Source organism: Piliocolobus tephrosceles, chromosome 13 (assembly GCF_002776525.5).
Source record: "Piliocolobus tephrosceles isolate RC106 chromosome 13, ASM277652v3, whole genome shotgun sequence".
NCBI classification, from domain to species: Eukaryota; Metazoa; Chordata; class Mammalia; order Primates; family Cercopithecidae; genus Piliocolobus; species Piliocolobus tephrosceles.
The window spans coordinates 108827341-108841328 of record NC_045446.1 but is presented as its reverse complement, the minus strand read 5'-3'; the positions used below and the strand labels follow the sequence as shown (position 1 = coordinate 108841328).

The window sequence follows — 13988 nt, the reverse complement described above, 5'->3', positions numbered from 1 at the left end:
TTTACACATTACATACTGTATAAATATAGGTTTTATTAATAATGGGTGAAATCCCACGAATACAACTGGCATCTCTGTGTGATAGGAAGAATCTGTGGCAGGGTGAGAGGAGGTAGACATGGATGTATACAGGAAAAAGGAGGGAAATGAGCCCTGGGGGAGGGGAAACAAGAAACAGAATGAGCCTGGACCCACCAGGAAAGCCAGACATGCTCTGTGTCCGCCACCTGGTGCCCATGGCAGGCTGTTCTGATGCCCAGGGGCCACCTGCTGATAGGAACAGTGGAGGGACATGGACAGGGGTTTGAATGAACAGCAGTGGTTGGGGAAGGGGTAGGGGAGTGAAGATGCCAGCATGGAGCACAAAAGGAGGGCCATGGGTGGCAGTGGCCAAGGCCAACTTATGCCCGTGCTTGTGCTTGTGTTGGGTCCTGAACTCCAGGGATCTAGTGCCCTGTGCCACCCCTGGCTCGGGAGGAGGGAAGACTTGGGGGTAGACACCTGCAGGTCCTGTAGACACCCTGGGCAGCACCAGCCTTATCCTTAGAGTCTCCAACATGGGATCCCCAGGAGGAGGTTGGCACTGTCCTCCCGCCACCACCAGCATGCCACCATCACTCTTCCTCTGCACTGTAGAGGATGGCAAGTGTGTAGGGCTGAGATGGCCTGTTCGCATGTATGTGCCTGTCACTCCGGAGAGGGAGGGAGCATCACGAGACCGTGCATGTATCAGGGGCAGCGAGAAAGGAGGGTTGGGTCTTCCCCCACTCACCCCCCAGAATAAAGTGCATTCTCCAGTTCCAGCGGCAGGTGGGAGAGAAACACAGATGTTATTGCACAGGTGCCACCAGGCCCTACTCCCACCAAAGGTGATGGGGAGGGGGACGGGGCATCCCACAGCCCCAGGCCTCTCCAATCCCCAGGATTGGGAGTAGTGACCTAGACAGAAAATCCAGCTTCTGTCCTGGCAGATTGTCCACGTCAGCCAGGGTCTAGGGGTAGGGAGAAGGGGAGGAGGAGGAAGAGACTTCCAGAGTCCTTCCCTGTCCATTTCAATGTCCATAATGGGACTTCCAGGGGACCCCACCAGGGCCCAGCCCTGGAACTCCAACCTTACAGCAGCCCAGTTTACAAACACTTGTGTGGTGGGGACCCCCAGAGGGGGCCACTTTGGTCAGTTGTAAGTGGGGGCCTGGAGAGCCTGGGGCTCCCAGGCAGACAGCAGAGGAGGGTGCCATGGGCAGGAAGGAAGGAGCAGCCTCCCAGTGGTCTTTGCATGCAGGTGTTGGAGAGAGTAGGGAGGAAGCTACAAACTGCATCAACTTGGGAAGATCCTGGGCTTGGTGGGGAGGGCTGGAGCCCCCACTCCCAGAGCCCAGGCTGGGAGTGCTGTCCGACAGCCAACCTGTGGAGGAGCCAAGGGAGGAGAGGGTAGCCCCGCCAGGAACCAGTGCCCAAGTCTATAAGGTTAAAACAGTCCCAAAGGGCTGGGGCTGGGGGCTTCCTGCTGCGGGGGCTGGGGTATAGGCTGGGGCAAGACTCTATCTCTCTGATTTGACCCGGTAACGGAGCACAAGGTAGGCCAGCAGCCGCAGGGCTAGGAAGAAGATGCCCAAGACCAGGAAGTCCATGTAGAGCTTGGCATCCTCCACATCCAGCGCTCGGAGGATGCTCTGTGGCTCGCGGAACGGACAGCGTTCCTCTAAACATGTCAGGTCTCCTCGCTCCATGCCATAGATCGTCAGGATCACACCCTCAAAGCCATACCTAGGCAGGCAAGGATATCAGACAGGACACAGCACACAGGGTTCCTGCTCTCTGAGAAAACTGCCAGAGCCCAGCTGCAATGCTGTCATCCCTGGGGTGCAGCCAGGGTGCCCCTGCCCAAAGGATAATGGGGCAGGCAGCAGACTTGGCACAACCCAGGAAGTCCTGGGTATGGACTCCTCCAGGGAGAAGCAGAGGCGAATGAGGAGGGCAGGGGTACTGACCTGACATAGGAGAGATAGGAGCTCCACTGCAGGTAAGTGGGGATGGTCTTGAAGCTGACAAAGAAGCCGGAGAACAAGAGGACAGGGATGGCGGTAACTGGGCCCACAAAGGTGGCCACCTAGAGGGGACGAGAGGGGGCCAGGCCATCATAGGGGTGACCAGGACAAACCCAGGTTTCCTAGAGCTCCACCCTACCCCTTGCACCAGGCCCTGCTTCCTCCCACAAGACCTCCTCCCACCTTGGGAATCCCCAGCTGCCGGCCTCCCACCTGTAGGGAGTTGGAAGCAGCTCCGATCAGCAGCCCCAAAGATTGGGCCACCAAGGCAGTGGCGGTGGCCAGGGCTGAGAAGAGCAGGAAGCGGCTGGTCTCAGCGGGCTGGCCCGTCATCCAGTACACAATGCTGCAGTACACCACCGGACACACCACCTGGGGAATGGGCACGGACTGGGCAGTGGACTTCAAGCCAGGGGTGCAGCAGCCAAGACCTCCACTCCACCCAAGCCTGGGCCTCTAGAATACCTATTCCCAGGTGCCCATCCTGCCTCCACACTCTTGTTCAAGCTGTCCCCCAGACTGACACACGTCCCTTCCTCCCTGGCCATATGACCCTCACTTATCTTGTCTCACGTGTTCCGTTGGGTCCACCGTGACTGCTTCAGGCACGGTGATTTTTCCCTTTCCTGAGCGCCTAAAGTCCTTCCCACCTGGACCAGCTTATTCATTCTATTGTTAATTAATTAACTCTCCATAGGAGAGCCATTTTGTTCCCCCATGACCTACCAACTCCTAGAGGGCAGGGTCTGAGCCTACTAAACACAGTCATCCCCTGCTCAAGGGCTATCTAACCAAGAGCCAACCAAAGGCCAAAGGTCCAGCTTGTGCTCTTCTTATTAAGCCAAGCATCCTGTTACGCTGCCCACCCTGAGGAAGGGGCACCTTTTTCTAATTTGCACAAATGCACCCTGTGGATTGCTGGTGGCCCTGATGCTTGGAACACGGTGGTATTGGCAGTAACAACCAGCTAACATTTATTTGGCACTTTGTGTGTGCCAAGCGCTATTCTAAGTACTTTATATACATTAACTCATTCAATTCTAACAATCCTGAGGTAGATACTATTGTCATTCCACTTTATAGATGGGGACACTTCAGCAAAGAGAGTGATTTGCCCAAGATCCTGCAGGTAGCAAGTGGCAGTAAGAGTCAGAGAGTACACCATTGTCGACCGCCCCCAATAAGAGTTACAGAGTCATCTGTAGGGCTATTTCCTTTTTTTTTTTTTTTTTTTTTTTGAGACAGGGTCTCTCACTAACTCATCCAGGCTAGAGTGCAGTGGCGCAATCTGGAGGCTTACTGCAACCTCTGCCTCCTCGGCTCAAGCAATCCTCCCACCTCAACACCGCCCTCCAACCCCCACTGCCCCCAGTAGCTGGGACTACAGGTGCACAACACCATGCCTCACTAATTTTTGTATTTTCAGTAGAGATGGGATTTCGTCATGTTGCCTAGGCTGGTCTCAGACTCCTGAGCTCAAGTGATCCTCCAGCCTTGGCCTCCCAAAATGCTGGGATTACAGGCGTAAGCCACCGCGCCCGGCCCTATAGGGTTATTTTCATCGTTTTCTGTTCTCTGTCAGTCGTTCTCATTAAAACATAAGTTCCATGTGGTCAAGACTACATCAGTCTAGTTCATTGCTATATCCCTAAGGCCTGGTACAGAGCCTGGCCTATGATAGGTACTCACCATCTATTTGCTAAGTGAGTAGGACAGCAAAGGAAGGAAAGTGACAAGTTTGAGGGAGGCAAGAAAGCAAGGACAGAAGGAGCAAAACAAGATGGAGGCACTGGGCAGGTGGGAGGAAGAGGCCCACCTGAAAGGGCACGTCAGCCATGGTCTTGGCCAGGTAATACGCTTTGAGGCTGTACCAGTAGTTGAGGTGCTCCCTCATGAAGACCGCCATCTCTAGGGGGACTGAGGACACAGGCTGCTTAGGCACAGCCAGCCAACACCCTGGCCCCTGCCCCAAGCCCCAGCACCCACGCCCTTGCCCCATGCCCAGGGCAGCTCAGCTCACAGGTGAGCACAGTTGGCATGAGGGCGGCGAACATGAGGAACAGCATGGAGAAGAAGAGGCAGCCGGTGTTGTTGAAGACCTTGCTGGCATCGTCGCCAATATGCAGGTAGAGGAGGCCGATGAGCACGCCAATAACCACGTGGGACATGAACCGCAGGTGGGTCAGGACCTTGGGAGGGGTCACCACCAGGAGAGGGATGTGTTACAGGCCAGGGCAAGCCACAGAGCAGGGTAGGATCTCGGAGCTGCCCTCACAGGCACAGAGACCCGCAGGCACATTGTGGGGCTATGAGGGAGGGTCCCCATTCCCATCTCAGCTGCTAGGATCCTACAGCCCAAAAGGTCAGGCCTGTGCCAGCCTCCTCTCCCCTAGCCTGACGCCTCACCGTGTCCCTGAGGATGGACAGGAAGGTCCTCTTGAAGAGGATGCAGAACTGTGTGAGGGTGCTGGTGGCAAAGGTGTGGCTTTCAATGGGATCCACTTCCTGGGAAGAAGAAATTGGATCGGGATCAGGTGAGCCTACCCCATTCACCCACAGAACCCCCAGCTCAGTGAATGGAAAACCTCAGAGTCTTCCCCAGGGCAGGGGTCCTCCAAGTCTACAGAGAATCTTCCACCATTAAGTTGTGTTCCTGAAAGCCAGGCTTAGGGGTGTGAATCAGAGTGAGATTCAGACACAAAGATGGAGCAAAAACTTGGGAGGGAGGAGATGGAAAGAAAGTAATGGACACCCGTGGTGGCTAATAAGAGATGGGTTACTTCTTTAATCCATCAAAACATATTCACTCTAAGGGTATAATCCCTTTATGCCACTAATTTTACAGTAATATTATTTAATAATGATGATAATGACAACAAGAACAACAAAAACTAACCAATCTGGTTTTCAGGGGTTATAGTGTCTCATTTAAGGAAGAGAACTAGCACCGGGCAGATGCCCGCTGTACCAGCTACAGTGCTAAGAGCTTTATGTGATTATGTGATTAGTCCTCCCAGTCACCCTGTGAGGTAAGTATCATCATCTCTAAGTTAGAGAGAAGAGTAAGCCACGCTGGCCATGAGGCTGGGGACCCTGTTGATCTTGCTTACCAGATGAGCACTATGCCAGGACCAAGGACAGCACTCTGTAGCTGCTCAACAAGAACTTGCCAAATGAATACATGAATGAGGAAACTGGAGCTCAAGGAGGTTAAATAACGTGCCTAAGGTCACGGTGCTGTTCATAGTAGGTCGATTCCAAGTCCTAGGTTCTTCCTAGTACCCAATGGTTGCAATGCCTCCAGGGAATAGCCTCTTCGACAGGGCCACTGTCCATGGTCCAGTCTCCCCTCCCCAACTATGCCCTCTCTGCCCTCTCCACCCCTACTCACCGGAGGACAAGGGGGGCAGGGGGCAGGGACCTTGTTCTTCTCAGGGCTGCTCTTCTTCTCAGCCATGGCACACAGCCCATTCTGCACAGCCCTGAACAACATGGGGTTCAGGTCTCCATACTCGCCAGAGGCCACCTCGATGACTGGGGACAGAGTGGAGAGCTCAGTTTAGATTCATCCTCACTTCCCAAGGGCAAGTCAGTCCCGCCTTGGGTGTGTGGGGAAGGCAGGCAACGGTGAGCTCCCTATCCCTAGAAGGCCTGAGTGCAGAGCCTCCAGGTTTGGCCCGCTGCTGTTTCCCAGCCCCTACCAACAGACCCCCACTCACTGAAGTCAGCCGGGTTGTGGTAAGTGGGGCAGTGCAAGCCGAGTCCCTTTAGATAGGGGATCAGGTTGGTGACCACACCTTTGAAGATGCACTGACCCTGGCTCAGGATGTAGAGCTGCAGCAGAAAGAGAAGGGTAAGGAAGGAGCAGCGGGCCAGGCACCCCTACTGACCCCCTTCCATCCCTCCATCTCAAGCCAATCCTCCTTGAGGCCTGGAGACACTCACCTTGTCAAACATCTCAAAGAGCTTGGCACTGGGCTGGTGGATGGTGCAGATGATGGTACGGCCCCCCTGTGCCAGGGACTTCATGAGGGACACCACTTGGAAACAAGAGGCGCTATCCAGACCACTGTCCAGAGAGAGGCCACCAAGGGGCCACGTGAGGTGGGTGAGGCCAAAAGAAGGGAGTGTCTGGGGTGGGGCAGCTGCTGTGAAGGGGATGAAGCTGGCAGGAAGAGGGCACTCTGGCCACATCTGTATCCTTTACTGTTCAGGCACTTGGAGATATACCCAGAAGCCCAGAGCACGGTTCGGTTTAATAAGCATATATTGAGGACCTGTTGTATGCCAGGCACTGGGATTACAATGATGCATAAATAATACATAGACTCTGGTCTGGAAGGAGAGAGAGACAAGCACACAGATGATTTTGGGCAATGTGGAAACACTGGGTGAAAGAGGGGGAGGATTCAGCTCAGCTGTATCAGGTGTTGGAGGGCAGTCAGAGAAGATTCCTGAGCGAGCCCAGGAGTAAGAGCTCAGCAGGTGAAGGGAGGAGGGGAGGCACAGTGGTGAAGGGCATTCCAGCAGAAGACACAGCATGGGCAAAGCTTAGAGGCATGAAACACGTGGCTTGACCAGCGAATTATAAGCATCTCAGTATTATTAGAGCATAAAGTACATGACATGAGGCTGGAGAAGTAGGTTCAGACCAGGCCCTTGTAAGTCACCTGACTTTATTTTGAGGACAAGTGGGACAGGAAACACTGCATGTTTTAAGCAGGGGAGTGAGCACTGCAGACTTGTGTTTAGAAAGTTCACTCTGGGCCGGGCGCGGTGGCTCAAGCCTGTAATCCCAGCACTTTGGGAGGCCGAGACGGGAGGATCACGAGGTCAGGAGATCGAGACCATCCTGGCTAACACGGTGAAACCCCGTCTCCACTAAAAAAAAATACAAAAAACTAGCCGGGCGAGGTGGCGGGTGCCTGTAGTCCCAGCTACCAGCTACTCGGGAGGCTGAGGCAGGAGAATGGCGCAAACCCAGGAGGCGGAGCTTGCAGTGAGCTGAGATCCGGCCACTGCACTCCAGCCTGGGCCACAGAGCGAGACTCTGTCTCAAAAAAAAAAAAAAAAAAAAAAAGAAAGTTCACTCTGGTCAGGCATGGTGGCTCACGCCTGTAATCCCAGCACTTTGGGAGGCCAAGGCGGGTGGATCACGAGGTCAGAAGTTCAAGATCAGCCTGACCAACATGGTGAAACCCCATCTCTACTAAAAATACAAAAATTAGCCGGGCATAGTGGTATGTGCCTGTAATCCCAGCTACTCAAGAGACTGAGGCAGGAGAATCGCTTGAACCCAGGAGGCAGAGGTTGCAGTGAGCTGAAATTGCACCACTGCACTCCAGCCTGGTTGACAGAGCAAGACTCCGTCTTAAAAAAGTAAAAGAAAGTTCACTCTAGCTGCAGTTTGGAGGAAGGACTGACTGGGAGACACTGGAGACAAGGAGATAAGAATCTGTTGCTGTCCTGAATTTAACATCAACATTAGAGATGGGGCAGGGCAAATCTGAGAGATATCAAAAGGAGGTGGAATCAACAGGACTTGGTGACTGATGGCCGAGGGTGACTGGAGAGGGAGGTGTCAATCAGGGAGGACATCTGGATCTCTGCCCGAATGAAGGATGGGGCCACTCACAGCAACAGATTTGGCAAGGATGGAGATGAGGAAGAAGCCCTTATCTTGGCCCCAGGAGGATGTGAACAGAGGCTCTGGATCATGGAGAAGATACAGCCTCCAGCCCTGGCTCAGGGCCGAGAGGAGAGGGGTATCCTGGTGGGAAAGGGTGAAGAGAACTACCTGGTGGGCTCATCAAAGAACATGACAGGCGGGTTATTGACCAGCTCCAGGGCGATGGCCAGACGCTTCCTCTGCCCGCCGGAGAGCAGGGCTGTCCTCGTGTGGGAGCACGACATCAGGCCCAGTGCCGTCAGGATCTCTGTCACCTGGCCCCGCCCCACCCATGCCACGTCAGCTTCGGAGTCTCTGCTTCCCCCAGGCACCACCCCAGTTTCAAAAAGCATCTCCCTTAAGTCCATTGTCTCGGCCTAGGCCACCACTCTTCCCCCCCCAGCTCGGGGCCTTGAGCTCAGCAGCACCACAAAAGGGAATGGTGCCGCTGCCTCCCTTCTCCACTCACCAGCTCCTTCTTCACCTCCTGCTTCTCACTCAGCTTCAGGTTAGCAGAGACCTGGGGTCCAGAGAGTAAGCGAGAGAAGTATGTGTGGGAGGGAGCTCTGCCTTGACCCCTCCGCCAATGGGGAAGGTGGGGACAGCAGACAGAGGGGGTTGCTGGGAGGAGGGGACTATTCAGCCCTCACCATCATGGCTTCCAGCACCGTGAGGTGCGGCAGCAGCATGTCATCTTGCATGATGTAGCAGGACATCTTGCGGAAAGTCCTCAGCTCCCGTGGCCTCCCATTAACCAGGATCTGCCCCTTCATTCCAGACTCCCTGCAGGGATGTGGGTTGAGGATCGGGGTCAAAGCCACTTCAGAATACCTTCTGTGTTCCCCAAGGGATACTTCTTCCTGAGTCCTGCCCCCATTCCACCCGTCTCATTCTTACCTGTATCCTGCCAAGATGTTCATGAACGTGGACTTGCCAGCCCCTGAGGGGCCCATGATGCCAATCAGTTCCCGGCGGCAGAATTTACCTGAGAGGCACTTGAGAAGGGTCTTATAACCTGCAGTGAGGAGAGGAGGAATTTTTGGTCAGGCTGCAGTGAACAGAGGTACCCCCAAAATTCTTAGGAGCAGCCATGGCTATCAATGAAATAGGTAGTCCCTATTCAGTGTGATTGGGTTAGGATGGAGGAACAACCCTCATAGCCCTGGCACGAACCCGTCCCTCTCATCCCGTCCCCCTAGAAACCACCACCACTAATATCAAAGTACCAGAGGCAACAATCCTCTTCTGAAGGGCGTGGGAAAATCCACATATCTCATAGATAGGTGTGGAGAGGGGATCAAAGCTGTAGAAGACCCTGGTCCTCTTCTGTGATCACAGCGGCCACTGTCTCGCCCCCTCCAGGAAAACTTTCCCACTACTACAGCCCAAGCTGGCTGCCTATCCCCTGTGTTTCCATAGCACCTCTCCTATCCTAGCATGTTTGTTACTTGATGTGCCTGTCACTTGCCCCACTCTCCCAGCCTCTTAGTCAGTGAGCTCCTTGGGGGCAGTGTCTCACTCATCTTGGTAATCTCAGTAGACTGTCTGGCCTGTAGTAGATGTTCAGTAAGTGTCTGTTCCATGAGCGTGAGTTCTCAGAGCTTTTCTCTAATTCAGAAAAAGCCTTCTTTGCACTCTTTCTGCCCACCAGGCTTGTCTCTCTAGCCCCTACATGGCCCAGTAAAATCTCACCTTTCATTCATTCATTGGAAGGCAGCATATGCATTTAGAGCACGGTTTGGAGTCAGGTGGATCTGGGTTCAAATTCTGGCTCCACACTTACCAGCTGTGTGACCTCGGGCAAGTTGCTTAACCTCTCTGAGCTCCAGGTCCCTCATCTGTAAAATGAGGATGATAGTACCTATCTCATAGGATTGTTGTAAAGATTCAATGAGATAATATATGTAAAACATATGACACAGTGCTTGGCACATAGAATGCATTAAAAAGTGACATTTTACTTTTAATTCTACTTGACAAATGCTTATTGATATCTACTATATACCAAGCTCTGTACCAAACACTGGACAAAAATTGAGGAAGACATAGTTTTTGTATTCAAGAAGGTCATAATCTAAGTAAGATAGACACAAAAAAATCTATGAAGAAAAATAAAATTAAGAGTTATAACAGAAGTACAAAAAATGTGCTGTGAGAATGCAAAACAATGGAATTGACGTGAGTCGGTGGGGCAAGGGGAAAATCAAGACTGGCCTTATGGAAGAGGTGGCATTTGAGCTAAGCCTTGGAGGATGAGCAGGATTCTAAAAGGCAAAGGGAAAGCAGAGGCCCTCCCGGCTTTGGGAGGAAAAGCTCTGTGATATAAAAGTATGTGTATATACACTCACAATCCAAGGAACAGAGGGCAGAACCTACATGGAGTGACCTGGTGAGACATGGAAGTGGAGGAGAAGGATAAAACCATCAAGGAGGGCCTCGCTTGCGATGCTGGCAGACCTGCCTCATAGGTGAGGACGTGCCAATCCCTTACCTAGCACCTTGCTCATTGCCGCCCCCTGTAACCCCCACAGAGCCCAAGTCCCTCCCCATTTCACCTCCTTAGTGTTCTTAGTGGAGACAGTGAAGGGAAGGCATATTTAACCCTCCCTCCACAACACCCAAGACTGTGTTCTGGGCCCGGCTGTCCCTCTGGATGCTTCCCGTCAGAAGGGGGAGCAGCTCCTGCCCACTGTCAGGTCCTGATCACAGCAACTGCCTGGATGGTACCCATGGTTTACAAAGCTTCAACTGTTTATCTAACAACATGGGTGAGGCAACTGGGGACCAGAGACATCTAGTGACTCACCCAGGGTCACACAGCAAGTTCTTTCCTGGGAGAGGGAAGCCGTAGGCTCTAGCCCTCTGCCTCAGTCCTCCTCGCCATCAGTCAGAGACATTTGGTGGTGCACTCCAGCATATGCCTTTCAGAGCCACTCACAGGAAGTGATCTCTTGCAGGAGAAGAAACTGGCAACAACGAACCTTCCCCTTAATTAATTACAGTAGCTGGTTGAACACTGATGCCTAACACAAAAATCATCTTATATTTGCCTCTCACAGATACCGCCTCAGCTGAGCTTCACACGTCTGTGTATTCTTATCATCCCTGTTTACAGATGAGAAAAGCAAGGCCAAGAACGGGTAAGCAGCCTGCCCAAGGTCACACAGCTTATAAGTGACTAGGAACCCATGTCCCACAACTGCTCAGCACAGAAGAGGCCAGCCAGGACCTTGGGCTGGAGAGACACTGGTATTCTAGTTCTGCCACCGTCAGTAGCTCTCTTTGCAATTTTGTCAAGTCACTTAATCTTTAAGGCCTCTGACTCCTCATCTATAAAGGAAGGATAATAATATATATTCCCAAGGACTTAATAAGGTTATTATTAATGTTAAGTGAGATTATTAATAATAATTAAAAGGAAGCTGTTTTGAAAAAAATAAGAAGTGCCATATATATTTAGGGGAAATAACAAATCCTTACTTGGGAAAGGCAGAACTGTCTCTCTCTCCATCCCCTTCTTTCCTTTCTGCCTACCCCTAACTGCTCTCTGTCCTCTAAAGAAGGGGAGAGGGATTCAATGGAAAAGAGAAGTCATCGAGGGGAGGGCAGGGGCCAGAGAAAGGGATGACGGATGAAAGAAATGGCAAAATGGCCAGTAGAGCAGAATAAGGCTGGCAAGGTCAACAGGAGGGAAGGGCCAGGTGAGGGGTATCAATCTGTGGCTGGCACATGGAAGCAACTGGAGAGCTGGCCCGTCTAGACACATTTTTAAAACAATCTTAGTTTCTTCTTAAAATTATGAGGAAATGAGAGAGCTATGGAAATAACAACTGCCTCATCACCTTGCCCAGAGCTGGTCTCAGGACTGAAAGAGGCTGCTTAGGGACAGGGCACACTGGGCAGGAAGCCTAGATGCCTCAGTTTCCATTGGCTCAGTCATGTGACCTTTTGGTCACTCTTGGGAGTGAGGGTTTGGAGAGTGCAGAGAAGATCATGCTCAGCCCTACTCTGAAGCACCCCAAACCTATTTGTCAAACCTCAGAGAACAATGTCCCAGCCCCACCCCGGCCCACACCCAGGCTCTGGGAAACAGCCTCAGCTTCCCTATTATCAGCTAAGGCTGCTCAGGGTAGGGGCTGCAGGGGCTGCTCAGGGTTCAGGGGAACCTGTCCTCATGGGTGGGAAGGCGGAGGTGATGGGATTGCTGTACAGGAAAGAGACAGAAAAGAACAATGCTTCTGAATGAAGCCTGAATGAAACCAGGCTTCTGGTCCCAGCTCTGCCACTTACTAGCTGTGTGACATTGGTCAAGTTACTCAACTTCCCTGGGCCTCAGTTTCCTTATTAGTAAAAAAGAGATGACATCTATCCTGCCGAACCGCCACCCTCCCTGCTTCTGAGCACTGTGGTAAGAATGGAATAAGATGACAGGAATGAGAACGTCTTTATAATTAGGTCCAAGGGTATTGCTCAACCCTGCAGACACAGCCTCTTGCTTTTTCATACTAGTCCTCACAGTTGGGAATCCTCCATAAACAAAAGAAGGAAAACTCATCAAGGACCACTCCAGGACCAGAGGTCACGGGATCTCTTTAGAAGATAAAGCTTCGATAACCAATTGCACCCAGTATCCCATGGTGCTCACAGGTGTGGGGGAGAGTAGATCCTGACACCCCAACAGTGCAGTGAGCAACGGGCTGGGACCCAGACTTTAGTGTTTCCACAGAGCCCACTGGTGCAGGACTTGCCGAACATGGGACACCCAGGCCTCATGCTTCTGGAGAGGCAACTCAGAGAGGGCCCACGGTCTACCCCTACCAGGCTGTTCCCTACCCCTTTTGCGCCAGCAGGGCCCCTCCCGCACGGAATAGGACAGCTCCACGAACTCGATGTCCACGGCTGAGCGCTTGGGTAGGTGGGAGAAGCGCTGGGCTTCAGTGATGTGGTTCTCCACCTTCTTCAGGTGCGTGGTCAGCACAGGGGGTTCCGCCCCGTCCTCCAGCGTCACTGCCATGGCCACAGCCCCCGGACCTAGTCCACAGCCCACAGCCTCCAGCGCCTTCTCCGCCATCACGCCGCCGGCCTGCGGGAAGAGGGCCTGCTCAGTTTGGGGCAGACCACCGAGCCCCGCTCAAAGCTCGCTGGCGTTCTAATGCTTCCCCCGCCCCCACTCCCCACCTCCTTCTCGGGGCAGATCCGCGACTGTTAGCCCCGCACTCTGCCCCCGCCCCCCACTCCCCGCACGGAGACGCTCAGTCCCGGGCAGCCCAGCTCCAACCTGGCTCCAGCCCGTCCCCTTGAAGCCCTCAATCGCTCCTTCCTCCCCGCGGCTTCTCTAATCTCCTTACCCCGCAGGCCAGGAGCCCCTGGGGACTGAAGGGAAAGGGGGCGGGGGAGAAGGGGCAGCCGGCGGAGGCTGCCGGCTAGGAGGTCGGGGTATCAGGGTGAGTGCAGGGCCGACCAGGGAAAGGCGGAGAGGAGGAGGCTTCAGGCCTCCAGCTGCGTCCCACTCCCCATCCCTTGGCACGATGCCCAGGCCAGCCCCTCCCGCCGGCACCCCCGGGCCCGCGTGCCCCGGGCTGTCCCCAAAGCCAGGCGCACCACCCGGACTCAAAACTAAGCACCCCACGGCGGCTCAAGTCCCCGCCCCATCTCCCGCATGCCTAGTCACCTTGACGCGCCCCCGGGCCGGTGCGGGGCAGGGATGCTCAGCGCTGCCACGGACCAGGGACGGAGAGCCGGGGATCCCCTTACCTGCCTCGGGCTGCGGCACCCGCGTCCCGGCTCCCGGTCCCCTCGGCCCGGGCCGGGGCGGGGCCGGGGCGGGGCAGGCGAGGCAGGAGGGCCGGCCCTCGGCTCGGAGGAGATGGCAAGGATGGTGAGAGGCGGTTGGGGTCTTGCCCCGACTCCGCTGGGCTGTGCACACCCGCTTCCCAGAGCCTGGACCCGGACGCTGTGTCCTCCGAGCCCGCGGGGCGACTGCGCTCTCCTGCCAGCTACTGCTCGCCGGTCCCGCCGTTCTTAAAGGGCCCGCGCCGCCTGGCAGCCCGCGGTGGGCGAGGACGGCAAAGGAGAGAGCAGCGCTTGCGGCGCGTGGGCCGGAGCGGGTGCAGGGGTGAACTCAGGACTGGGGATTGATGGCAAAGGGCCGACTTGGAGGCAGTGAGGAAAGGAGAGCTGGAGTCATTCCGTGGGGACAAGTCTCTGGAAGACAGATTAGGCAATGGTGTTGGGGGTGGGGAGAAGTGGAGGGATTGTAAAGGTGTCAGTCT

At 54.3% G+C, this 13988-nt stretch overlaps 1 protein-coding gene across 1 annotated transcript; it reads right to left on the bottom strand.

The window, feature by feature from the left end:
• On the bottom strand, positions 1 to 13705 carry ABCG4 (ATP binding cassette subfamily G member 4). Its single transcript, XM_023208061.3, has 15 exons — positions 13388 to 13705; positions 12550 to 12799; positions 8614 to 8731; positions 8367 to 8499; positions 8186 to 8236; positions 7846 to 7991; positions 5994 to 6117; positions 5768 to 5882; positions 5440 to 5582; positions 4455 to 4553; positions 4069 to 4237; positions 3865 to 3965; positions 2262 to 2420; positions 1992 to 2110; positions 1 to 1767 (listed from the first exon to the last, which is right to left on the bottom strand). Exons 2-15 carry the CDS (start codon positions 12785 to 12787, stop codon positions 1542 to 1544), a joined length of 1941 nt encoding a protein of 646 aa, XP_023063829.1. The 5' UTR covers positions 12788 to 12799; positions 13388 to 13705; the 3' UTR covers positions 1 to 1541.
• Positions 13706 to 13988: the final 283 nt, after the last annotated feature.